We start from the raw sequence: 27,090 nt of genomic DNA, 5'->3' as shown, positions 1-27,090 counted from the left end.
CACTTGCTCTTGATATCTCCAATATTCTAGCATGGCTGAGAGGTGAAAGAGGCAATACACTGAGTTAGAGAGTTGGGTGTTGCAGATCTAAACAGACTGAGTTCTATTTTAAAATCCAGAACGTGTCTATGTCTTGTACATTTAGTCTCCATGTAATGAAAATACCAGACTAACTTGGTAATGTTCTTTGTAGCCCACAGCTGCTCACATACAGGAGTTCCTCACTCTGCTGGCCGTGTGTCACACTGTTGTTCCTGAGAGAGATGGAAATACAATAATCTACCAGGCCTCCTCACCAGGTTGGTCATTTTCTCCTTCTTTTGTGGGTGGAGGAGAGAAGCCAAGAGCTTTTAAAAAAATGCTCTTAAATTAAAAACCATGTTTAAAAGCAAACAAAATCTCCTTTCCTGTATGACTCATAATGGGCTTTATGGTGCCTTCAAGACACCAGCTTGCACAGAGGGTACACTATCTCCCAGAGCTCCCCATTGGACAGAGAGAGCACAGCCACTACTTCATCCTTCAGAGGTGATCCCCGCTGCTACCAGCTGCTTCTGCTGGCTTATGTAGAGGAGTGGGGCCACAACCCAAGACTTTTGCGACCCCTTTGAGGCCACTAGCCAGGTGAAACTCCATTTTTGACTCCCCCGTCCCCTTTTTGTATCCTTGTAGCAGCCAATCACAAGCTAGCCCCGTCAATGAGCTAGCAGTACCTGATTGTCCACTGCTTTGTCCTTTGTGTAGTCCTTTATGCCTGTGTGAAATGAGCGTAAACATTGCCACCGTTCTTCTTTGGCAGCATCCTGCACCCACTTTATGTAGGTGTAAATGACTACTCAGGACATGAGGCAATGAAGAATTGGGTCCAGAATTTACTGGGGCCCATGCTCCCCTCCATTCTGTGCTGTTGAGGGGAAAAAAGGAGACCAGAAGGAACAGACATGACCCGCAGATTGGGACGGGGGAGTAGTTCTGTGGCAAGCTCCCCTCAATGACTGAGGGTTTTTTATATAACTTGATTTTTTTATCCTACCATTTGGAGATTTGTTCAGTGCTTAATGTGGTCCAAGGAGCATGAATTCCTGTCCATGCCTCTTACCTCTCTTCAAGGAGGGATGGGTACAGGAGTGGGGTGAAGAGCCAACAACAGGAAGGCTCAGCTGTGAGCTCTGCTGCCAGGATGCGGGAAGGCTTTCCTCATGGGTATACCAGGTTCTATGGAATTGGACTTTGCAAACTCCACCGGTAGAGGGGAATTCAGACCTTGTCACTTGTCTTTCTCTAGGCTTGTGGTACATCCCACTGCCTGAGGCATTGCCTCTGAGTTCTAACTTGCAGAATTATTTGAGCTCTTCATTACTTTCCCCAGTCTCCAATAGAATATGGTGAATTTTTTTGTGGAAAGAAGTTTGTTGAGTCATTCCAGCTGAAGTTGGATTAAATGCATGTTATATAAATATTGACGTATGTAGCTTTGATCTTCCTAATTTTCCAGACAAGTTTAAAGAAAACTTTACAGAACATGAACAGACAAACTGTGGCCCTTCAATAGTAACAGATTTAAAATTTGGTATTAAAGCGAATGTTACAATTATATAACAGAACAGGTTAAGGAAGGAGTGTCTGTACATCTGGGTATTTGGGATGTAAATGTTTAACCGGTTAACCAATAAGCATCAGTCTTATCGGTTTTGGTTAACGATTAAACTCCGCTGCCGGCCAGAGCCCAGGGCTCCACTGCCACTCTGGGGGCAGCAGCCCAGAGGGACCCTGGGCGCAGGGCTGGCAGCAGAGTCCACAGGCAGGCAGCCGGGACCCCAGGTGCTGCGGCCAGCAGCTGGCAGCGGAATCCCCAGCCGCGGGCAGCGGAGTACTCAGTGGTGGGCTGTGGCTGGGATTCCCAGGTGCGGGGGCCGGCAGCAGAGCCCCGAATAAAACGTTTAACTATGTAACCGATAAAATTTGAATCAGTTACATGGTTCCTTTTTTTAACTGCTATTTACATTCCTACTGGGTAAGTGCACAGATCGGGGTGGCCAACCTGAGCCTGAAAAGGAGCCAGAATTTACCAATGTACATTGCCAAAGAGCCACAGTAATACGTCAGCAGACCCCCATTAACTTCTCCCCGCCCGCTCCCAGCGCCTCCCTCCCCGCACCTCCACTCTAGGGGGGAGAGGGAGGAGCAAGGGCACTGCAGGCTCAGGGGAGGGAGTGGGGCCTGTGGCGGAGCCAGGGGTTGAGCAGTGAGCCCCCCCCGGCACATTGGAAAGTTGGTGCCTGCAGCTCCAGCCCCGGAGTCAGTGCCTGTACAAGGAGCCGCATATTAACTTCTGAAGAGCCGCATGTGGCTCCGGAGCCAGAGGTTGGCCACCCGGCTTAGATTATCCAGAAGTACAAAGTTTGGTTTAAAAGTCATAAAATTGATATAGTACATAATCTGCAATAATCCAAATTTAGGTTAATACATTTAACGATACAGTTTAGATATTAGCATCCAAATATTCGGGTACATCACTCATGGAAGTTTATACTAAGAGTTGATTGTGGAAAACAAATATAGCAAGGAGTATAGCTTGTCCCTCAGTAATTGAGCATTTAGGATAGGCTAATGCTTCAACAAATACAGTGCATTATATACAGAATGCCAAGTATAAAGTACATGTATGCAGCCCTGGTAATCTATATGCAGTTTTGTAGGAGGAATGCCAGTGCAAGCATGGTGTATCTAAGGGTTATGATGGAAACTTTTTAATTGCTGCTGATGTAGCTCATCTCGGTAACAGATTTTAGACATCTCTGATTCAGTAGCTGGTCGTTGCCTGTATCCTGGCAATGCAATGCTCAAGGGAGTAGTTTTTTTCCATTGACATCTGATTATATTTCTGATTAGTCCCCAATAAAGCAAAGCTCCTTGTATTGACAGATGAAGGGGCATTAGTGAAAGGAGCAAAAAAGCTTGGCTATGTCTTCACAGGAAGAACTCCACACTCAGTTATCATTGATGCGGTAAGTGGAGCATGTGCAGTGTACAGTAGTTTTCAAGTATACGTGCATGGGATACATCCCCTTTGTATGGTTCAAAGAGCAGCTCTGCAGGGCTCCCTCCGAGGCCATATGCAGACAGGTTTTGTCAGAGTGGGATGGGCAGAGCCAAGGATCTGTCTCGAGGTGAATCCTTGGGTCCTTCCTCAGTGGAACAGGCAAAGAGCAACAGATACTAACTGTGGCAGTAAACTGAAGCTGCCCCTATGGGATGCTTTGGGAAGCACATTCATTTGAGCTGGGCACTGGGGAGAAGATTTCCCCCAAAAGAGAAAAGAGAATACATGGATTGGAACAAATATATACTTTAGTGTAATTACTTATGTAACTGTCCCTTTAATTTCTATGTCCTGGGATGTGCTAGAGCTGAATCTCTATTCCTCTCTATTCCTCACTGAATGTATATCCTCCTGAAGATATGCTTTGTGTGTGTGCAGTGTATTGAACAGATTAAGGTTAATAAATGTGGCCAGTTCCATTGACATAGGGCCACATTCTGATCCAGTTTACAGCCATCTGTGTGAGGTACTTTAACTCTGGATTTATACAGGTGCAACCGAGAAGGACTTGGTCCATGGGATACATCCAAGGGCTTTGGGTTTTGCTTGTTTAATGTGTAACTGTTGTGTGCTGTTCTGGATGTGCATTTGTTTTGTAAATCACCCCTTCTAGTAACAGTGTAACAAAGGCTGGATACACCCTCAAGAGGGTGGTGGTGGGGCACAGCCATCACTCTTGTAATTTCCAGGCCAGGCCTTTGTATAGATTTTTTCCTAACGGCGCCACCTTTTCTCAGTGTTATTTAGAGGAAGTCATGAAAGTTGTTAGGGATACTTCAGAACATTGTTATTTGGTTTAAAAAGCATGCTGTAGGTCCTGGATGTGCAGTGTTGTCTGGAACTGCCCAGGGCCTTCCTACCAGCTCTGCACTCGGTGCTATCACTAAAAAAGCTAAGCCCATCTGAGCACAAGACAAATCCTCCCTCCAGCACACAGCTTGCTATTTCCCCATGTTGAGTTTCCTCACACCTTCTTGTCAACTGTCTAAATAGGCCATCTTGATTATCACTACAAAAGTTTTTTTCTCCTGCTGATAATAGCTCATCTTAATTAATTAGCCTCTTACAGTTTGTATGGCAACTTCCACCTTCTCTGTATGTGTGTATATATATATATATCTTCCTACTATATGTTCCATTCTATGCATCCGATAAAGTGGGCTGTAGCCCCTGAAAGCTTATGCTCTGATAAATTTGTTAGTCTCTAAGGTGCCACAAGTACTCCTGTTCTTTTAGCTTGAGCACTGTATCTGGGCTGTGTGATGCTGCTTCTAAGGGTAGGGAATCCTCCCTCCTTAGGCCAAGCTCTGCAGCTGCCGGTGCAGCTCTGAGGGACCTGGACCTCTGCTCTGCTACAGGATTGGTTGTGGATCCAGAAACCCTTCACTTCTTTTCCCTCAGTCCACTCACACTCAACCCCACCAGTCCCTCAACACTTGCTTCGCCATGCAGTAGAATCAAACAGGTTTCACTGCATCTGTGAAATGTTGGACTTGTGCAGGGGAGGGTTGTTGGTAATACCAGGGTTTGCTCCTAAATGCGGCAATTTTCACTAGAAAATCTTAGTCTCTTTTGCATATTGGTCCTGTACATTGCAGTCTGACACATGAAATAAATGCGCACACTTTTTGGGGAGTCCTGCTTATCAGCCCTGTTCAGATAATAGAATCATAGAATATCAGGGTTGGAAGGGACCTCAGGAGGTCATCTAGTCCAACCGCCTGCTCAAAGCAGGACCAATCCCCAATTAAATCATCCCAGCCAGGGCTTTGTCAAGTCTGACCTTAAAAACGTCTAAGGAAGGAGATTCCACCACCTCCCTAGGTAACGCATTCCAGTGTTTCACCACCCTCCTAGTGAAAAAGTTTTTCCTAATATCCAACCTAAATCTCCCCCACTGCAACTTGAGACCATTACTCCTTGTTCTGTCATCTGCTACCACTGAGAACAGTCTAGAGCCATCCTCTTTGGACCCCCCTTTCAGGTAGTTGAAAGCATCTATCAAATCCCCCCTCATTCTTCTCTTCCGTAGACTAAACATCCCCAGTTCCCTCAGCCTCTCCTCGTAAGTCATGTGTTCCAGTCCCCTAATCATTTTTGTTGCCCTCCGCTGGACTCTCTCGAATTTTTCCACATTCTTCTTGCAGTGTGAGGCCCAAAACTGGACACAGTACTCCAGATGAGGCCTCACCAATGTCGAATAGAGGGGAACGATCATGTCCCTCTATCTGCTGGCAATGCCCCTACTTCTACATCCCAAAATGCCATTGGCCTTCTTTGCAACAAGGGCACACTGCTGACTCATATCCAGCTTCTCGTCCACTGTAACCCCTAGGTCCTTTTCTGCAGAACTGCTGCTTAGCCATTCGGTCCCTAGTCTGTAGCGATGCATTGGATTCTTCCGTCCTAAGTGCAGGACTCTGCACTTGTCCTTATTGAACCTCATCAGATTTCTTTTGGCCCAATCCTCTAATTTGTCTAGGTCCCTCTGTATCCTATCCCTACCCTCCAGCGTATCTACCTCTCCTCCCAGTTTAGTATCATCTGCAAACTTGCTGAGGGTGCAATCCACACCATCCTCCAGATCATTTATGAAGCTATTGAACAAAACCGGCCCGAGGACTGACCCTTGGGGCACTCCACTTGAAACCGGCTGCCAACTAGACATGGAGCCATTGATCACTACCCATTGAGCCCGACAATCTAGCCAACTTTCTATCCACTTTATAGTGCATTCATCCAGCCCATACTTCTTTAACTTGCTGGCAAGAATACTGTGGGAGACCATGTCAAAAGCTTTGCTAAAGTCAAGGAATAACATGTCCACCGCTTTCCCCTCATCCACAGAGCCAGTTATCTCGTCATAGAAGGCAATTCGATTAGTCAGGCATGACTTGCCCTTGGTGAATCCATGCTGACTGTTCCTGATCACTTTCCTCTCCTCTAAGTGCTTCAGAATTGATTCCTTGAGGACCTGCTCCATGATTTTTCCAGGGACTGAGGAGAGGCTGACTGGCCTGTAGTTCCCAGGATCCTCCTTCTTCCCTTTTTTAAAGATGGGTACTAGATTAGCCTTTTTCCAGTTGTCTGGGACTTCCCCCGATTGCCCTGAGTTTTCAAAGATAATGGCCAATGGCTCTGCAATCACATCCGCCAACTCCTTTAGCACTGTCGGATGCAACGGATCTGGCCCCATGGACTTGTGCACGTCCAGCTTTTCTAAATAGTCCCGAACCACTTCTTTCTCCACAGAGGGTTGGTGACCTCCTCCCCATGCTGTGCTGCCCAGTGCAGTAGTCTGGGAGCTGACGTTGTTCGTGAAGACAGAGGCAAAAAAAGCATTGAGTACATTAGCTTTTTCCACATCCTCTGTCACTAGGTTGCATCCCTCATTCAGTAAGGGGCCCACACTTTTCTTGGCTTTCTTCTTGTTGCTAACATACCTGAAGAAACCGTTCTTGTTACTCTTAACATCTCTTGCTAGCTGCAACTCCAGGTGTGATTTGGCCTTCCTGATTTCACTCCTGCATACCCAAGCAATATTTTTACACTCATCCCTGGCCATTTGTCCAATCTTCCACTTCTTGGAAGCTTCTTTTTTGTATTTAAGATCGGCAAGGATTTCACTGTTAAGCCAAGCTGGTTGCCTGCCCTATTTACTATTCTTTCTACGCATCGGGATGGTTTGTCCCTGTAACCTCAATAAGGATTCTTTAAAATACAGCCAGCTCTCCTGGACTCCTTTCCCCCTCATGTTATTCTCCCAGGGGATCTTGCCCATCAGTTCCCTGAGGGAGTCAAAGTCTGCTTTTCTGAAGTCCAGGGTCTGTATTCTGCTGCTTTTCTTTCTTCCTTGTGTCAGGATCCTGAACTCGACCATCTCATGGTCACTGCCTCCCAGGTTCCCATCCACTTTTGCTTCCCCTACTAATTCTTCCCGGTTTGTGAGCAGCAGGCCAAGAAGAGCTCTGCCCCTAGTTGGTTCCTCCAGCACTTGCACCAAGAAATTGTCCCCTACATTTTCCAAAAACTTCCTGGATTGTCTGTGCAACGCTGTATTGCTCTCCCAGCAGATATCAGGGTGATTGAAGTCTCCCATGAGAACCAAGGCATGCGATCTAGTAACTTCTGCGAGTTGCCGGAAAAAAGCCTCGTGCACCTCATCCCTCTGGTCTGGTGGTCTATGGTAGACTCCCACCACGACATCACCCTTGTTGCTTACACTTCTGAACTTAATCCAGAAACTCTCAGGTTTTTCTGCAGTTTCATACTTGAGCTCTGAGCAGTCATACTGCTCTCTTACATTCAGTGCGACTCCCCCACCTTTTCTGCCCTGCCTGTCCTTCCTGAACAGCTTATATCCATCCATGACAGTACTCCATTCATATGAGTTATCCCACCAAGTCTCTGTTATTCCAATCACATCATAATTCCTTGACTTTGCCAGGACTTCCAGTTCTCCCTGCTTGTTTCCCAGGCTTTGTGCATTTGTGTATAGGCACTTGAGATAACCCGCTGATAGCCCCTCTTTCTCAGTATGAGGCAGGAGCCCTCCCCTCTCACGTGCCCCTGCTCATGCTTCCTCCTGGTATCCCACTTCCCCACTTACCTCAGGGCTTTGGTCTCCTTCCCCCGGTGAACCTAGTTTAAAGCCCTCCTCACTAGGTTAGCCAGCCATGGTAACGTCTCTGCTTCTGCTGGGAAAATTTTTATCCAGGTGGTCCATATTTGAACCCTTTCCTTATGTCAACGGCCTTTACTTAGCAGGTTTAAATGCTTAGTCTTTTTTTAAAGCATATTTATGTGCACGCAAAGATTGGGAGCTAGAATTTCCTCTGTTATATAGATGCAACCCCGCTAAAATCTGTGACTGCAGGCTCATAAAGTAATAAAGAAATTGAAAGTCACTGGAGTTGTACAGGTGCAAGTGAGGGCTGAATTTGCCACTTCACAGTTAGACTGAAATAGGACAGTATACCTCTTTAACCAGGAGAGGGAGCTATCATCACATCACATTTGAAATCATGTGACATGGGCATTTGAAAATCATGATGCTTCTATACATATATGCATCATTCACATCATCTTAATTTTCTGTACAATGTGTTTTTCTGCAGCTGGGGAAAGAGGAAGCCTTTGAAATTCTTAATGTGCTGGAGTTTTCTAGGTAAGTTATTTCTGCAGATATTAAATAAATGCAAAGCAGCAAATAAAAGAGAAAATGTGCTAGTAACATTACAAATGATCAGGTTCACTGGAATTTAAAGAAATTATAGTTGGTTGGCTAGTTAAATCATCCATTTTCCTTTAGATTTGCCGTTGCCCTCAATCTGGGATGAATAAATTGCTCCTTTTTACAAATGGGAATTAGAGGTCTAGTGGTTAGACATGGAAGTGGGGGTCAAGGGACATCTTTTCTAGTTCTAGCTCTGTCAGAGACTTTCAATGTGACCTTAGCAGATCACTTCACTTCTCTGCGCCTAAATTTCCTCACCTGTAAAATGGGGCTAATGATTCTCACCTAGCCTTAGTAATATGCTTCGAGAATGTCAGATGAAAAGCACGGTATAAGTTCAAAATATAATTCATAATTTCCACGCAAGTAGAGGGAATCTCCCACTTGAGGGAAATTTCATGCCTTTTTTGGGAGCAGCCTGACCACTCATATTCCAGTCTCTATTCTGCTTCCCAGCAGGAGAGACTTCAGGCCTAATTCTCATTTACACTAAGGATCCTTTGCACCACTCTGGCTGTATAAGAGAACCTTAGCATAACAGGCACTTGATAGATTCTCCCTCTGCTGAGAAGATGGAGATGTTTCGTGCTTTGCGCCTGGGTTTGTGTTGTACCAGTCAGACTGAGTTTTTCTGCCACTTCTAATGCCTGGCCCCCCTCAGTTCTGTCGGCTAAGGCCAGGTTTGACTCAGCTGTTGCTTGGGCCTTCTTTGTTACCTATTTCTGTGGCAAGCTGACTTGGCCTGCTGAGGAGGAAGAGGATGGTGAGGGGGAAGGGTGGCTAGGTTGTGTTTCCCTCTTCCTTGCCTTCTCTGAATGTTCCTCAGATGTGTCCCCATGGCTCTCACTGGGTCTTGTGCATGTCTGGACTTGCTTTGTGACCTCCATAAAGGGAGTGGAGTCATCATCCAGGGACCCAAGCACTGGGAGTAGAAGGGTTTCTGGACACAGAAATTCCCTGCATCTTTTGACTACAGGGGTCTTTTCTGGCCCTTTATGGATTCTCTTTGGGCCCACAGGTAGAATTCTCTCTTGTTGTTATTCTGTCCCTCCCTCATCCATAGTAGCATCTTACTCCAGCAAAGAGGATGAGGTTGCTCACACAATTCCAGGACCCAGGAGGGGGTGGAAGCTCCCCTGGCGTATTAGTTTGCTGCAGAGTTTCTGAACTATTTTTGATAAAAGAGTGTCCTACATATCTACTATGAGTAGGAGACTCAACAGGGCAGAGCCTGTGAGGAGAAAGTTCAGTCCAAGAGACAAGGAAGACAAATACTCTCCCATGTACTTTACCTTATTGGACTTACCAGGAGTCCTGCTTCATTCCATGTGGTGATTGAAGATGCACACAGAAGGAAGCAGAGTTCTACAAAAAACTGTTTTTATTTTTTGTTTGTTTTTAAAAAGGTTGTAAAGTGAAGTACTGAAAAGGCAGGACATGCCAAGGCTAAGATTGCTCAGAAACTCCTTACTCTATCCCCTTGTGCCTGTGTATTTACAATATATTTTAATTCCACCATTACATTCTGTTGTTTCCAAAATATCCTCAGAATTTCAACCAAACTGAGGCTCTGAACTAAGAGCCATGTCTCATTTATTATTAGGGGCCTGCTAAATTCGTGGCCATGAAAAATATGTCAAGGACCGTGAAATCTGGTCTCCCCCCGAGAAATCTGGTCTTTTGTGTGCTTTTAATCTATACTATACCGATTTCACGGGGGAGACCATCGTTTCTCAAATTGTGGGTCCTGACCCAAAAGGGAGTTGCAAGGGGGTCACACGGTTATTTTAGCGGGGTCACGGTATTGCTACCCTTACCTCTGTGCTGCTACCTTCAGAGCTGGGCAGCCGGAGAGTGGCAGCTGCTGACTGAGGGCCCAGATCTGCAGGCAGCAGCGCAGAAGGAAGGGTGGCAATACCATACCAGGCCATCCTTATTTCTGCGCTGCTGCTGGCAGCAACTCTGCCTTCAGGGCTGGGCTCCTGGCCAGCAGCCACTGCTCTCTAACTGCCCAGCTCTGAAGGCAGCACCGCCGCCAGCAGCAGTGCAGAAGTAAGGGCAGCAGTGCCGCAACTCACCCTGCAACAACCTTGCGACCCCCCCTCCCCCGCACTCGTTTTTGGGTCAGGACCCCTACAATTACACCACCATGAAATTTCAGATTTAAATAGCTGAAATCATGAAATTTATGATTTTTTAAATCCTATGACTGTGAAGTTGACCAAAATGGACTGTGAATTTGGTAGGACTCTATTCATTACATACCCCTGCTTCATTCACGGGACCCAATTCTCCACTCTGTTTTATGCCAGTCTAACTTGTTTGATTTCATTGGGTTTAGACTGATGTAAAAGTCTTGTAGAGAAGTGGAGACTCAAACCTGGTGCTGAATGTGTGTGCACAAGGGGCAGAGTTAAAGTTGCAGGGGAGAGTTAAGGTTGTGTGACCAATCTTAACTTTGACATTTCCTGACTTGTGTATGCTCTACTTTGAAATCCTAGTGTTCTTTTTACGTAGTTTGTTTTATTTTGGATATAAGTGTAAAGGTAATTATTTGCTAGGAAAGTTTGTCTGAATCTTTAGTGCACAGATTGCTACTGGGAAGAGGCACAAAACTCCATGTGGTGGGAGATTCTGCCTAGCTTTGTAGAGTGTCAGATGAACCAATCCATTTTTTTTGGAAATTGGGGGGAAACTCACAAAATGCAATTTACTAGTAAGGCAAAATTAGTGTTTTTAAGAGGAACATGAAAGTCCCCATTGTTCACTCCTTTATATATTTTGAAGAACCCTGCATTAATTTGTTGCATAATTTCTCCTAAAGCAGGAGGTTTGTTTGCATAGTTTACAGTGTGCTGATAGTATTCTTTTTATTGGCATTTTGCCAGGGTTTATGAAATCAGCCTTCTTGCTTCATCTGTGGGAACAGTGCCTAGGTCCCTTAATAACATACATAAAACTTAGAAGTGAAAAACACCCATTAAGTCATCTAATTGATACCCCTGCCAGTGCAGGATTGTTCCCTACAGTATATTCGTGAATGTCCAGTTAGAAATGATTCAAGTGATTACCACCACTTCCTATGGGAGACTGTTCTGCCATCTAATATACCCCAAACCCAGATTTCCTAACATTCAGCCTAATTGTTTTTCATTTTTATCCCATTACTCCTAGTTATACCTGCTTAAACAATTCTACCAATTCTTATTCCTTCTTGGGGTCAAAAATACATAAGGTAGATAGAGTGTTAGCATATCCATGGTAATTTAACTCTTTCCTCATATGCTTTTATTCTTTTCTTGCAAGTAAATCTTTATAATCATTTTTGTTGCTCTTCTCTGAATTCCCTCCAAACTGTTGATATTTTTCTAGTGTCTTTTGCTGTCCAGAGTTAAAGGTGTTGCCTTGCCATATACAACAGTGATATTACCTCCAGCCTTGTTACACACACAGAGACACATAGAATCATAGGACTGGAAGGGACCTCGAGAGGTCATCTAGTCCAGTCCCCTGCACCCATGGCAGGACTAAGTATTATCTGGACCATCCCTGACAGGTTTTTGTCCAACGTGCTCTTAAAAAACTCCAAGGATGGAGATTCCACAACTTCCTTGGACACTTTACTCAGGTGCTTAACCACTCTGAAAGTTAGGAAGTTTTCCTAATGTCCAGCCTAAACCTCCCTTGCTACAATTTAAGCCCATTGCTTCTTGTCCTATCCTCAGACTTAAGAAAAACGATTTTTCTCCCTCCTCCTTGTAACAACCTTTTATGAACTTGAAAACTGTTATCATGCTCCTCTCAGTCTTCTCTTTTCCAGACTAAACAAAACCAATTTTTTCAATCTCCCCTCATAGGTCATGTCTTCTAGACATTAATCATAGAATCATAGAATATCAGGGTTGGAAGGGACCTCAGGAGGTCATCTACTCAAAAGCAGGACCCATTCCCAATTAAATCATCCCAGCCAGGGCTTTGTCAAGCCTGACCTTAAAAACTTCTAAGGAAGGAGATTCCACCACCTCCCTAGGCAACGCATTCCAGTGTTTCACCACCCTCCTAGTGAAAAAGTTTTTCCTAATATCCAACCTAAATCTCCCCCACTGCAACTTGAGACCATTACTCCTTGTTCTGTCATCTTCCACCACTGAGAATACTCTAGAACCATCCTCTCTGGAACTACCTCTCAGGTAGTTGAAAGCAGCTATCAAATCCCCCCTCATTCTTCTCTTCCGCAGACTAAACAATCCCTGTTCCCTCAGCCTCTCTTCATAAGTCATGTGTTCCAGACCCCTAATCATTTTTGTTGCCCTTTGCTGGACTCTCTCCAATTTATCCACATCCTTCTTGTAGTGTGGGGCCCAAAACTGGACACAGTACTCCAGATGAGGCCTCACCAATGTCGAATAGAGGGGGACGATCACGTCCCTTGATCTGCTGGCAGTGCCCCTACCTATACATTCCAAAATGCCATTGGCCTTCTTGGCAACAAGGGCACACTGCTGACTCATATCCAGCTTCTCGTCCACTGTCACCCCTAGGTCCTTTTCTGCAGAACTGCTGCCTAGCCATTCGGTCCCTAGTCTGTAGCGATGCATTGGATTTTTCCGTCCTAAGTGCAGGACCCTGCACTTATCCTTATTGAACCTCATCAGATTTCTTTTGGCCCAATCCTCCAATTTGTCTAGGTCCCTCTGTATCCTATCCCTACCCTCCAGCGTATCTACCATTCCTCCTAGTTTAGTATCATCCGCAAATTTGCTGAGAGTGCAATCCACACCATCCTCCAGATCATTTATGAAGATATTGAACAAAACCGGCCCGAGGACCGACCCTTGGGGCACTCCACTTGATACCGGCTGCCATCTAGACATGGAGCCATTGATCACTCCCCGTTGAGCCCGACAATCTAGCCAACTTTCTACACACCTTATAGTGCATTCATCCAGCCCATACTCTTTAACTTGCTGACAAGAATACTGTAGGAGACCGTGTCAAAAGCTTTGCTAAAGTCAAGAAACAATACATCCACTACTTTCCCTTCATCCACAGAACCAGTAATCTCATCATAGAAGGCGATTAGATTAGTCAGGCATGACCTTCCCTTGGTGAATCCATGCTGACTGTTTCTGATCACTTTCCTCTCGTGTAGGTGCTTCAGGATTGATTCCTTGAGGACCTGCTCCATGATTTTTCCGGGGACTGAGGTGAGGCTGACTGGCCTGTAGTTCCCAGGATCCTCCGTCTTCCCTTTTTTAAAGATGGGCACTACATTAGCCTTTTTCCAGTCGTCCGGGGCTTCCCCCAATCGCCATGAGTTTTCAAAGATAATGGCCAATGGCTCTGCAATCACAGCCGCCAACTCCTTTAGCACTCTCGGATGCAACGCATTCGGCCCCATGGATTTGTGCACGTCCAGCTTTTCTAAATAGTTCCTAACCACTTCTTTCTCCACAGAGGGCTGGTCACCTCCTCCCCATGCTGTGCTGCCCAGCATAGCAGTCTGGGAGCTGACGTTGTTCGTGAAGACAGATGCAAAAAAAGCATTGAGTACATCAGCTTTTTCCACATCCTCTGTCACTAGGTTGCCTCCTTCATTCAGTAAGGGGCCCACACTTTCCTTGGCTTTCTTCTTGTTGCTAACATACCTGAAGAAACCGTTCTTGTTACTCTTAACATCTCTTGCTAGCTGCAGCTCCAGGTGTGATTTGGCCCTCCTGATTTCATTCCTACATTCCTGAGCAACATTTTTGTACTCTTCCCTGGTCGTTTGTCCAATCTTCCACTTCTTGTAAGCTTCTTTTTTATGTTTAAGATCTGCAAGGATTTCACTGTTAAGCCAAGCTGGTTGCCTGCCATATTTACTATTTTTTCGACTGTCAAGGTTCCTTCCCCACTCTGAACTCTAGGGTACAGATGTGGGGACCTGCATGAAAAACCTCCTAAGCTTATCTTTACCAGCTTAGGTCAAAACTTCCCCAAGGTACAAAATATTCCACCCTTTGTCCTTGGATTGGCCGGTACCACCACCAAACTAATACAGGTTACTGGGGAAGAGCTGTTTGGACGCGTCTTTCCCCCCAAAATACTTCCCAAAACCTTGCACCCCACTTCCTGGACAAGGTTTGGTAAAAAGCCTCACCAATTTGCCTAGGTGACTACAGACCCAGACCCTTGGATCTTAAGAACAATGAACAATCCTCCCAACACTTGCACGCCCCCCTTTCCTGGGGAATGTTGGATAAAAATCCTCACCAATTTGCATAGGTGACCACAGACCCAAACTCTTGGATCTGAGAACAATGAAAAAGAATTCATTTTTCTTACAAGAAGACTTTTAATAGAGATAGAAGTAAATAGAAGTAAAGAAGTCCCCCCTGTAACATCAGGATGGTAGATACCTTACAGGGTAATTAGATTCAAGACGTAGAGAACCCCTCTAGGCAAAACCTTAAGTTATAAAAAGATACACAGACAGAAATAGTTATTCTATTCAGCACAATTCTTTTCTCAGCCATTTAAAGAAATCATAATCTAATGCATACCTAGCTAGATTACTTACTAAAAGTTCTAAGACTCCATTCCTGGTCTATCCCCGGCAAAGCAGCATATAGACAGACAGACCAGACCCTTTGTTTCTCTCCCTCCTCCCAGCTTTTGAAAGTATCTTGTCTCCTCATTGGTCATTTTGGTCAGGTGCCAGTGAGGTTACCTTTAGCTTCTTAACCCTTTACAGGTGAGAGGATTTTTTTCTCTGGCCAGGAGGGATTTTAAAGGGGTTTACACCTCCCTTTATATTTATGACATCGACACATCGGGATGGTTTGTCCCTGTAACCTCAATAGGGATTCTTTGAAATACAGCCAGCTCTCCTGGACTCCTTTCCCCCTCATGTTATTCCCCCAGGGGATCCTACCCATCAGTTCCCTGAGGGAGTTGAAGTCTGCTTTTCTGAAGTCCAGGGTCCGTATTCAGCTGCTTACCTTTCTTCCCTGTGTCAGGATCCTGAACTTGACCAACTCATGTCTGGACTCTCTCCAATTTGTCCACATCTTTCCTGAAATGTGGAACTCAGAACTGGACACAACACTCCACAAAATCTTCTCCCTCCTTGAACTTCCAGGACACACTTCTTAGCCACCAATCTTCTGTATTAGGTGGGACCCTGATGGGAGCCCATTAGTTTTGTTCATTAAGAAAGATCCAGAGGAGTGGTAGTTAGGCAGTGCAAAGCATTCCCTCTCAGAGGATGAGCACTCTGCCCCTGCAATCTTGAAGTGGGTCAGCACTGGGAGCAAGATATCAAGTTCAACAAAATACATGTTTCTATATGATAATCCATTGTATTTTTGAACTGGAGCATTCAGTAAGTTTATCTTTTGTTTTTGAAAAGTTATGGTAAATTATTTGGGGAACGATTTTCAAAAGTTTTAGGCATAGAAACTCTTGCATGCAATTCATGCCTAATTTGTGTGTGTAATTACATTAACTGCACGAGCCAGTATCTGTGCATGCAGATTACCAATTTCAGGACTATCAGATTAGTTTAGGGAGTCCCAGTAATTGCCTATGTACATTAGGAATGCAAATGTGGGTGTGCATCTGTATGCCATAAACTACTATAAATCAGGCCATTTATGTTCATATTGATTAAAGAAGCATAGGATTGGAAGATGGAAAATGCATGTGTAAGATAGTTATGTATTGTACATTTACTAGTGTTTTTATATGACCTGGTTTAAAATGTGCCAAGCGTATGGAAGAGAACTTGTGGGATCAGACTGTGCTTTTACTCCTAGAACCATAGATCTGATTAGAAAACAATTAAAAATGACTGTTTGTTTGTTTTCTCATAGTAACAGAAAGAGAATGTCTGTAATAGTTCGGACTCCAACGGGACGACTTCGTCTGTACTGTAAAGGGGCTGTAAGTAATCTGCTACTACTAACAGAGAATGGTAGAAATACCGTGAGCTGCTGCAGCAGTCACATTGTAAAATGTTGAAATGTTGTCCATTCTAATGAGTATCTGTTAGCTGCACATATTAGGGGCCGAATGTTTAAAGGAGCCTTAACCTGTTCTCTGATTTTGTTTGCAGGAACCCATAGTATTTAGGCCTCTCAGTGCCTGAACTGAAATCCTGCCTACGTTAAAGTCGATGGGAGTCTTCCCATTGACTTCAGTGCAGGCAGGATGTCTCCCCTGATATACAGGTACAGTTAGGAAGTTAGACATCTAAACACTGTGGTCTGAATCTTCAAAACTGGAGTCTGTTCTCAAGCATTTAGCCCCGTCTGTCTTGTGATCTTCTGCTTTCTCCCATCTCTGCATCTGCTACTGCTGCTATTTGTCCCTGCTCATAATATGCTGTGCTCCTACTTTCACCAACAGGAGGGATAATGTATCAAAATGCAATGACTGTAAAAAATCAGAGGCATCAACAACCACAGCAGGGTGTGGCTTTAAATTCAGTGGAAAGTGATGGAGGGTGGCTCAGTTTTATCAGGTGGAATTAAATCTCTGTTTGTTTTAACAGTGCTTCTTCTGTGATGTTTTACCTTAAGGCTCTAATTTACTACTCTGTGTGTGTGTGTGTGTGTGTGTGTGTTTTAAACACACTTTAAAAAAATCATTTGAAATACAGGGCTGGATGCATCTCTACTATACTCCAGTGTAGTTCCACTGATTTCAGTGGAGTTATGCCAACATGGAAGTGGAATAACAGAGGTGAATCAAGCCCACTGTAATTATACATTGCTTAAAACTTTTGAAAGTCACACACAAATCTGGACCCAACAGAACTGACCATGTCTGACATCTGCGTTTCCAGTCCCAGTACTGTTCTTACTACTTTTGTTTTCACACTGCTGAACTCTTTCTTTCTCTTGCTGTCAGTTTTGTGTTGCTGAGTGTTACAGCTGTTACACATCACAGAACTAGCATTGGGAAGAAGAAAAAGAAGAGGTATTGTGGGTCTGATCTTGTTCCATAAATGTTAGTAGAAGTCTTGCACTGACTTCAGTGGGAACAGGCGAATGCCCTCTAGCAGCAGCAAAGGGGCCGCAACAACCAGAAGATCAGGGGAGGCAAGAATGACACCAAAAATCAACTTGTTTTATTTTAAGAAAAATAGTGCCATAACTTTTGAAAGTGAGTTTGCATTTATTGGGCAGAACCCTGAATATATTCCTGTCTTGGTCTCATAAAATAATGAAGGTGATATTATAAATTATTTATTTACGTTCAACTGTATTTGAAGTTCATCTAGATATTAAAAATGAAGTTCCTTTTCTTTTATGTCTTTTACACCTTTTTTCTTTTCCTGATTTCTCAGGCAACCTTTCTTCCTTCATTTCCCCTTCACTCCAGACCTTTATCAGTCCCAGAAATAACCACAGGCAGTAATGGATGGTGCTTCTAAGGCAATTTCCAGCAATGGAATCCAACCTATGTTTGTTTCAGAGTAGCAGCCGTGTTAGTCTGTATCCGCAAAAAGATCAGTAGTACTTGTGCACCTTAGAGACTAACAAATTTATTTGAGCATAAGCTTGTTCTGACTTCTCAATTCGGCAAAACTGTCGTTGACATACATGGGAATTTTGCCTGAGTAAGAATTGCAAGATAAGCTCTTAAGTGTGGGTCTGTGCTGGAACTGTGTTTTTTATTGTTCAGGACTCTTCTGTTCTTGGAAAACTCAGTCTCACTTCACTAATTCAAAATGGAGCATTCCATCTTTGCTGTACTGTATTCTAAATTTAAATAACTGTGTAACAAGTTTGGGGTAAGGGAAGAAAAATCTAAAGAAACAATGTGTGTGTTTTTGTATTTGCAAAGCAATTATAGTATCCCACCCCTTTTCACTTCTGCTTGGAGTTCATATATGGTGGTTAAAACTGTAGCATTCCAGCTTTGGTTTTCTAAGCGGAGCTAGATCCGTTTCATAGGTAAACCAAAATTCATTATTGTATGTATTTTCATTTTCAGATACTATCATGTCCACTTTAGACACCTCACATCAGTTAGATCTAGAGGGGTTGAACACTTGTGCATTGTACGTACATGAATGAAAAGTTTACATGTGAATTTACTCTTTATATCTAATTTGGTTTTGATAGGATAATGTTATTTTTGAGAGACTTTCAAAAGATTCCCAGTATATGGAGCAAACACTATTGCATCTTGAATACTTTGCCACAGAAGGTAAGTGAAACAACGCGCAAGTATGAATCGAATTTTTGAATTATTAGTCATATTTTATGTATTAATTTTTAAATGCCATCAAATTGTTCAGTGCTGAGCAAGACAAAAATGAAGACACAGAGCAAATTCATAGGCGATGTGTCGTATATGTAAGATACACATGGGTTAGTGAGTTTAAGTCTAAAAAAGGAGTTTACAAGTTTATCCTGCTTCTGTTGAAACCATAGTGAAACTGATTTCAGTGGGAGCAGTTCTGAGTCCTGCATAAGAATAAAGGTGAGTAGTGACTTGATTCTGATCTCACTTTTACATGTGTAAATCAGGAGTAACTACACAATGGAAATCAATGGAATTACAGCAGTGTAAAATCAGAAGAGATGAGAATTAGGCCCTAAGTGTCTAAACTAGTGTAACATACAAGCTGAGAGAGCTGGGAAAAAGATGTGCATTACAACTTCAACTCATATAGATTCATGTTTGAATCTGGCTCACTGGTGCTACCCCTAGGAGCTTACAATCTAAAATCAAACATGCCAACTTTTTATATTACTGGTGACAAATTCATGACACATTCATTCACAAGGAAATGCTAACAGGGATATGGGCTTTGTTCCTTTTTTATACTGTGACAAAGTTCCTCCTCTACTTTGGTGGGTCTTGCGCTTATTGGTGGATTTGCTCACGTCGGAGATTCACGGCCGCACTCAGTTTGGCCGTTTTCGTGAACCCATAGTCCAGGTCAACTCCTCCTGTGTCTGACCAGGAGTTGGGAGGTTTGGGGGGAACCTGGGCCCGCCCTTTATTCCGGGTTCCAGCCCAGGGCCCTGTGGAATGCAGCTATCTAGAGTGCCTCCTGGAACAACTGTGCGACAGCTACAATTCCCTGGGCTACTTCCCCATGGCCTCCTCCCAACACCTTCTTTATCCTCACCATAGGACCTTCCTCCTGGTTCTGATAATGCTTGTATTCCTCAGTTCTCTAGCAGTATGCCTTCTCACTCTCAGCTCCTAGTGCCTCTTGCTCCCAGCTCCTCACATGCATGCCACAAACTGAAGTGAGCTCCTTTTTAAATTCAGGTGCCCTGATTAGCCTGCCTTAATTGATTCTAGCAGCTTCTTGATTGGCTGCAGATGTTCTAATCAGCCTGTCTGCCTTAATTGTTTCCAGAAAGTTCCTGATTGTTCTGGAACCTTCCCTGTTATCTTACCCAGGATAAAGGGACCTACTTAACCTGGGGCTAATATATCTGCCTTCTATCACTCTTCTGTAGCCATCTGGCCCGACCCTGTCACAGTAGCTTTTACTTCATTACTGTTGTCAAGGTTCCTCCCCCACTCTGAACTCTAGGATACAGATGTGGGGACCTGCATGAAAAACCTCCTAAGCTTATCTTTACCAGCACAAAGTATTCCACCCGTTGTCCTTGGACTGGCCGCTACCACCACCAAACTAATACTGGTTACTGGGGAAGAGCTGTTTGGATGCGTCTTTCCCCCCAAAATACTTCCCAAAACCTTGCACCCCACTTCCTGGACAAGGTTTGGTAAAAAGCCTCACCAATTTGCCTAGGTGACTACAGACCCAGACCCTTGGATCTTAAGAACAATGAACAATCCTCCCAACACTTGCACGCCCCCCTTTCCTGGGGAATATTGGATAAAAATCCTCACCAATTTGCATAGGTGACCACAGACCCAAACCCTTGGATCTGAGAACAATGAAAAAGCATTCAGTTTTCTTACAAGAAGACTTTTAATAGAGATAGAAGTAAATAGAAGTAAAGAAGTCCCCCCTGTAACATCAGGATGGTAGATACCTTACAGGGTAATTAGATTCAAAACATAGAGAACCCCTCTAGGCAAAACCTTAAGTTATAAAAAGATACACAGACAGAAATAATTATTCTATTCAGCACAATTCCTTTCACAGCCATTTAAAGAAATCATAATCTAATGCATACCTAGCTAGATTACTTAAAAGTTCTAAGACTCCATTCCTGGTCTATCCCCGGCAGAGACAGAATATAGACAGACACACAGACCCTTTGTTTCTCTCCCTCCTCCCAGCTTTTGAAAGTATCTTGTCTCCTCATTGGTCATTTTGGTCAGGTGCCAGTGAGGTTACCTTTAGCTTCTTAACCCTTTACAGGTGAGAGGATTTTTTTCTCTGGCCAGGAGGGATTTCAAAGGGGTTTACTCTTCCCTTTATATTTATGACAACTGTAAAAACATGAATTGATGGTTATTTTTTCCTAAGTCTGAAGCTGTTATTTGTGCAGACTTTAAATATTTTTTTCCAGTTTGTTCTCTGACTTCCCTTAACCCCAAATAATAAAGCCTTTCCATTTTATATGGCATGCTTCCTCCTTTTTCTGACTGACCCATGCCAAAATAAAAATCTTTACTTAGGCCTGGTCTCCACTATACAGTTAGGTTGATGTAAGATGCCTTGTGTCGACCTGGCTGTGGATGACTGTGCATTTAAATTTGGTTACCGCTGATGTAAGTGCCTCTCTATGCCAATTCCGTAACACCACCTCCCTGAGCAACATAGAGTCACAGTTTCTATAATTAGGTTGATGCTTACATCTACTGTTGCTGGCTTTTAGGAGCCATGCCACAATGCCCTACACTAACAGTACAATCGACACAAGTGCTCCTGGTAAGAACATGCACTGCTGACACAAGGTGCCACGTGTGCACACACACACAAGCAATTTAATAACTGCAATGGCTGTATGCCAGTGTAAATTAGGTTAACTTATTTTGTAGTGTAGACATGGTCTCATATATGTTAAATTTGATCAGCCGTCTAATAAAATGATCTCTTTCATACTCTATGGGGCCTATTCTCTATTTATTGTGCAGGTGTAACTTCCGTTCACATAACTGTGAGTAATATGTATGCATGGAGGGGGAGAATACATTCTCTTCTCTGAAAGGAAGTATTGGGATGAGCAATAATTTGGGATGAGTAGTATTACATATATGAAATACCTGCTGTTGAAATATAATAATGATAATACTTACCAACCTCATTGGGGTTGTGTAACTTACAGGAATTAACATTTAAAACAAATCACTTTCAGCCTCAAATGGAAAATTAGATGAAAGATGACACTGTTGTTGCTCCAGTATTACTAGATTACTGAAAATTGGGGAGAGATTTGTGCATGTTAGGCCAGCTACTCATCTTGGTTACACTGGTGTAAATCCAGCGTAGTCAATGAAATTGGTTAGATTTACGCCAGTGTTAGTAAATTCACAATCTGCCCCATTTGGGTGAAGTTGGTGGAAAAGCCCAAATGTTTCCAAACTGTACTGGGAGATTGTCTTGCCTTTCTAGAGCTCTGTGTTGCATTACTTATGTGTGCAAAACTTTCATTGACTCCAGTTAGGGGGCCAGGTGTTTAGCATCAGCTGGTTCATTCAATAGAAGGATTTTAATAACCTCCCTATCAGTAGGTTAATGTGTGCAACATCTATATTCTGTTTTGTAGGTTTGAGGACTCTGTGCATTGCATATGCGGACCTGTCAGAAAATTCTTATCGAGAGTGGTTAAATGTTTATAATGAAGCTAGCACAATTTTGAAAGACAGAACTCAAAAGATGGAGGAGTGCTATGAGATCATTGAAAAGGTAACAACTGCAGGCGTTTATGCTGCTGAAGGCTAAATCCTGCTTACCTTATTCATGTGAATAGTTCCAAGCAGGATTATTTTGCTAAATGTATCACATGTTGAATTAATAAATACATCTGCTGGAATATATATATATATATATATTACACAAACGTATGCATGCTCTTGCTCTTTCTCACTTTTCTACTGTTGTATCCACTCCAGTTTTCATATTTATTTTTCTAATTCTCAATCCAAAAGACACTTTTTTCAGTCTATGCCGCTGAAATATTTCCTGTACAATATCTGTAAAGTTACAAATAACTAAGTTAAATGATTACAAAATGTATAAAAAAATCCCCTCTCCTTTGGCCAACGAATTACTAAAATGGTTTCAGGGTTAAAACTGGCAGATAGGACTGCTGCTTTATTTGGCAGAGTTTGCTGCTTTTATTTCTGCAGCATGTTGTCTGCCATATTTTCTGTAACATGGCCAAATCCTTTCCTGCAATGGCGCTAAAATGTCAGAAAAATATGCACAGCTCTGTAGCACCTACTAGTTGTATGGGACATTTTTTCTTTCCAGGAATATGCATACGTATATACAGTACAGATACTTGGATTGTTCAATATTCATTCCATTTGTGTTACATATGATGTGATTATGTCCGTAAATAATTGCAATAATTTTAGCCTTGAGTGATTGTATGCAGGCTGTGTATACATTTTATGGGAGGGAAAATAGTTTAAATGATATGACGCCAAATGATTTCTGTTTTGTGAGCTTAAGAAATACAGATTGTGACCGTTTAAGCATATTGCTATGGTGATTAGTGAATGCACCAATATGTATGTTCATCCACTGGCTAACGTTAAAGTTGTGTAACTTCAATTAACTGCTTTTGAAATGTTGCCATCTTTCTGATCAGAAACATTTGGCTTCATTATACACCTCTGAAATGTGGATTGTATGCGGAGGAAATAGAAGAACCACACAAAAAAATTACTGTACTGTATTTCTCCTTCGAGTAGTGACCCTATAGGTGCTCCACTATCGGTGTGCTTGTGTCCCTGTGCTGCTGATCGGAGAACTTCAGTAGCAGTGTCTGCTAGGCCTGCTCATGTGCTGTGTCTCCTCGTACTTCACCATGAGGCTAGTCAGCGCGCATGGGCGAGCCCTCCTCAATTTCTTCTCAACTACCCATGGCTAGAGACAGAAATATTATAAGAGCATTGCTTTATTTTATATATCTATAGCTAGTTAGTCTTCTAGTTATAGTTATAGTTCTTTTCTCCTTTCTTATTTTACCCTTGAAAATAATAATAAAAAAATACTTTATTTTTCCCCTCTCTTTTCTCCCCCACTGGGGACCCTTCCCCACCAATGGGGTATGCCTTGTTTCCCAGGCTTCAAGAAGTACCTTATTAACAAAGAGGCAATTCCGATGGCAGACAAGCACTCCCAGTGCATTCACTGCCTCAGGGAAGGCCACATCCAGCAGAAGCGTGGTCTTTGCCATCCATGATCTCGTAAGGATAGAGAGCTCTGACAAAAGATCATCTTCATGGAGGTGGCTCTCAGGCCTGAGTCACCTGGCAGATGCGGGTTTTCCCCACAGCCCTCTACATCTAAGGGTTGTGGGTTGAAGAAACAAGCTGCAGACCCCTCTCATAAATCATCTAAGAAGAGAGCAGGAAGCCCCCACAGTGAGCCCTCAGATATCCATAAGCGATCTCCATCTCGCTTAGTATCTTCGGCACCGTCAGCACTGAGACCATCTCAGTCCGGCACCCATGATTCATAGAGACTGACAGCAAACAGTACCTCTGACAGGCCCATGGACCTGATGGGTATGGGCACCGAGTCATCAGCACCAAAAGACAGGAGTAAGCACTCCACTAAAAAGGCGCTCCTGGTACACGAGTCCACGTTGGCACCACCAGTGATGGCTCACCTGGCATCGGAGCAGCTGGCTTGAACAAGATCCCTGTACTCCTGGAACTGCTACCAGTACTGACGGGGATTGCATGCTGGAATTGCATGCTGGAGTCCCCAACTCTCAGTATCGAGACCTCTACACTGAGCCTTTACCACGCATGGGAATTATCCCCACTGCCATGCTATGCCCCTCCACTCTCTAGCAAGGGTTCAGACAGTGAGCTCACAGGAGGTAGTGTTGCAGTACTTCTCCCAAGACCCATATGGTACTCAGTACGAACAGAGCCCAAAGATATACCCACAGATGGCCCCACCACCACCATCTTGTTACAGCCACCCATGGGTGCCACTGTCGGGCTCTATACAACCATTACCATTGGGTGGCATATTGCCAGCATGCCTCTCAAGCTTCAAGCCTTGCCTGAGAACCCTCAAGACACACCCCATCAGCTGCAGCATCCAAAGCATTGGAACCACCCTCCACAGGACATATTGGAGCAGGAGGCTGGTATTGAGGAAAAACTGGTGCTGAGGACCATATCCTCCTCTTCTCCTGATGAAGCTGTCATGCTTCCCCCACTATCTTTTGCAGATGACTTTCATCTCTTCCAGGAGCTGGAAGAGAGTGGCAGACACCCACCTTCAACTCCTTGACATCCTCCAGTCTTCCTCCTCCTCACAGATCGCCCTCCCTATTAATGAGGTTATTTGCCCAGCAAGAATCATATACCAAACCCCATGGTCAGTAGCACATACTTGCAAGCGGGTGGATAAAAAATTCTGTGTCCCCACCAAAGAATCCACCTGCCACCCAACTCCATCGTGGTGAATGCTGTCAACTCCCATGATGTTATGTTAGCAACAAGAAGAAAGTCAAGGAAAGTGTGGGCCCCTTACTGAATGAGGGAGGCAACCTAGTGACAGAGGATGTGGAAAAAGCTAATGTACTCAATGCCTTTTTTGCCTCTGTCTTCACGAACAACGTCAGCTCCCAGACTACTGCACTGGGCAGCACAGCATGGGGAGGAGGTGACCAGCCCTCTGTGGAGAAAGAAATGGTTCAGGACTATTTAGAAAAGCTGGACGAGCACAAGTCAATGGGGCCGGATGTGCTGCATCCGAGAGTGTTAAAGGATTTGGCGGCTGTGATTGCAGAGCCATTGGCCATTATCTTTGAAAACTCATGGTGATCGAGGAAGGTCCCGGATACTGGAAAAAGGCTAATGTAGTGCCCATCTTTAAAAAAGGGAAGAAGGAGGATCCTGGGAACTACAGGCCAGTCAGCTTCTCCTCAGTCCCTGGAAAAATCATGGAGCAGGTCCTCAAGGAATCAATTCTGAAGCACTTAGAGGAGAGGAAAGTGATCAGGAACAGTCAGCATAGAACACATGACTTATGAGGAGAGGCTGAGGGAACTGGGATTGTTTAGTCTGCGGAAGAGAAGAATGAGGGGGGATTTGATAGCTGCTTTCAACTACCTGAAAGGGGGTTCCAAAGAGGATGGCTCTAGACTGTTCTCAGTGGTAGCAGATGACAGAATGAGGAGTAATGGTCTCAAGTTGCAGTGGGGGAGGTTTAGGTTGGATATTAGGAAAAACTTTTTCACTAGGAGGGTGGTGAAACACTGGAATGCGTTACCTAGGGAGGTGGTGGAATCTCCTTCCTTCGAAGTTTTTAAGGTCAGGCTTGACAAAGCCCTGGCTGGGATGATTTAATTGGGGAATGGTCCTGCTTTGAGCAGCCGGTTGGACTAGGTGACCTCCTGAGGTCCCTTCCAATCCTGATATTCTATGATTCTGTGATTCTATGACTGACAACACCAGTTGAGGGCTACTCTCTGCAAGAGGGATTGGAAGTGCCTTGACCTTTTTGGTAGCAAGTTAGCCACTCTCCAATTCTGTACCACCAACTACCAGGCCCTCACGGCAAAATATGTTTATATAAACTCCTCAAATTTAAGTGACTTTACTGAGCAGATACCAGATTCACATTTGACTCATTCAAGGCTGTTATCCGGGAAGGCCAGTTAGTGGCAAAGACATTGCTGCAATCTGCCCTCGACACAGCTGACACAGCAGCTAAATCCATCTCCATGGCTGTGGTGATGCAACAGGTCTCATGACTCCATCTGTCGGGTTTCTTGAAAGAGGTGCAGTCTGCCATTAAGGACCTTCCTTTTGAGGGCACAAAGTTCTTCGGTGAGAAGACTGATGCTTCCCTTCACATCCTTAAGGATTCCAGGGCTACTCTCTGATTGCTGGGTGTCTACATGCTGGGACAAAAGAGAAGATTTAGTTCCCAATCCCAGCATAGACCATACACATCTCAATATCAACGTCAATGCCATTATGAGACACAAAGAAAGAAAGGGAAATTCCCTAAACGCAAACCACCAGGCCCACAATCTTTTTCCTCCCAGTCCTAGAGATCATTGAAACCGGGTACTCCATTCATTTTACCTCCCTACCCTTCCCTGTCCCACTCATAAGAGTTTACTACAAAAAGAGCCACCATCTTTGGCTCCACAGTACTGTCATCTGTAACGGACCAGACTCTGAAGTACTTGCCCTCCAGAAAGGATACTGCTTGGGAGTCACCTACAGTGGAACACCCATAGGGACACTACTCGAAGAAGAAGAAGTTACTCACTTTGTGCAAAAAGAAAAGGAGTACTTGTGGCACCTTAGAGACTAACCAATTTATTTGAGCATGAGCTTTGTGCAGTAACAATGGTTCTTCAAGATATGTGTCCCTCCACAACCCACCCTTCTCCCTCTACTTCGGAGTTCTTATCAATGACTCTGTGCTAGAGAAGGAACTTAGGGGGGTTAGCCCGCATGCACTGACTAGCCTCGGGCACAGCACAAGGAGAGAGAGTGCATGTGTGGGCTTACTGGACACTGCTATTGAAGTTCTCCGATCAGCAGCTCAAGGACACAAGCACACCTACAGTGGAGCACCCATAGGGACACACATCTAGAAGACCCATTG

General features: G+C 44.0%; 1 protein-coding gene across 3 annotated transcripts in view; it reads left to right on the top strand.

Annotated features, from left to right (window-relative positions):
• ATP8A2 (ATPase phospholipid transporting 8A2) overlaps positions 1-27,090 on the top strand; it is a 690,440-nt gene that overhangs the window by 184,591 nt on the left and 478,759 nt on the right. For all 3 annotated transcript variants that reach the window (XM_084650563.1, XM_084650564.1, XM_084650565.1), the window contains exons 17-22: positions 194-299; positions 2,926-3,008; positions 8,221-8,270; positions 16,196-16,265; positions 18,455-18,539; positions 22,040-22,179. In XM_084650563.1, the coding sequence (XP_084506689.1) occupies positions 194-299; positions 2,926-3,008; positions 8,221-8,270; positions 16,196-16,265; positions 18,455-18,539; positions 22,040-22,179 (534 nt within the window). The remainder of the gene's footprint in view (positions 1-193; positions 300-2,925; positions 3,009-8,220; positions 8,271-16,195; positions 16,266-18,454; positions 18,540-22,039; positions 22,180-27,090) is intronic.

This window comes from Lepidochelys olivacea, assembly GCF_965140295.1.
Source record: "Lepidochelys olivacea isolate rLepOli2 genome assembly, chromosome: 1".
In the NCBI taxonomy this organism is placed as follows: Eukaryota; Metazoa; Chordata; order Testudines; family Cheloniidae; genus Lepidochelys; species Lepidochelys olivacea.
Note: the sequence above shows the minus strand (reverse complement) of the source record. Positions and strands in the feature narration are given on the sequence as shown.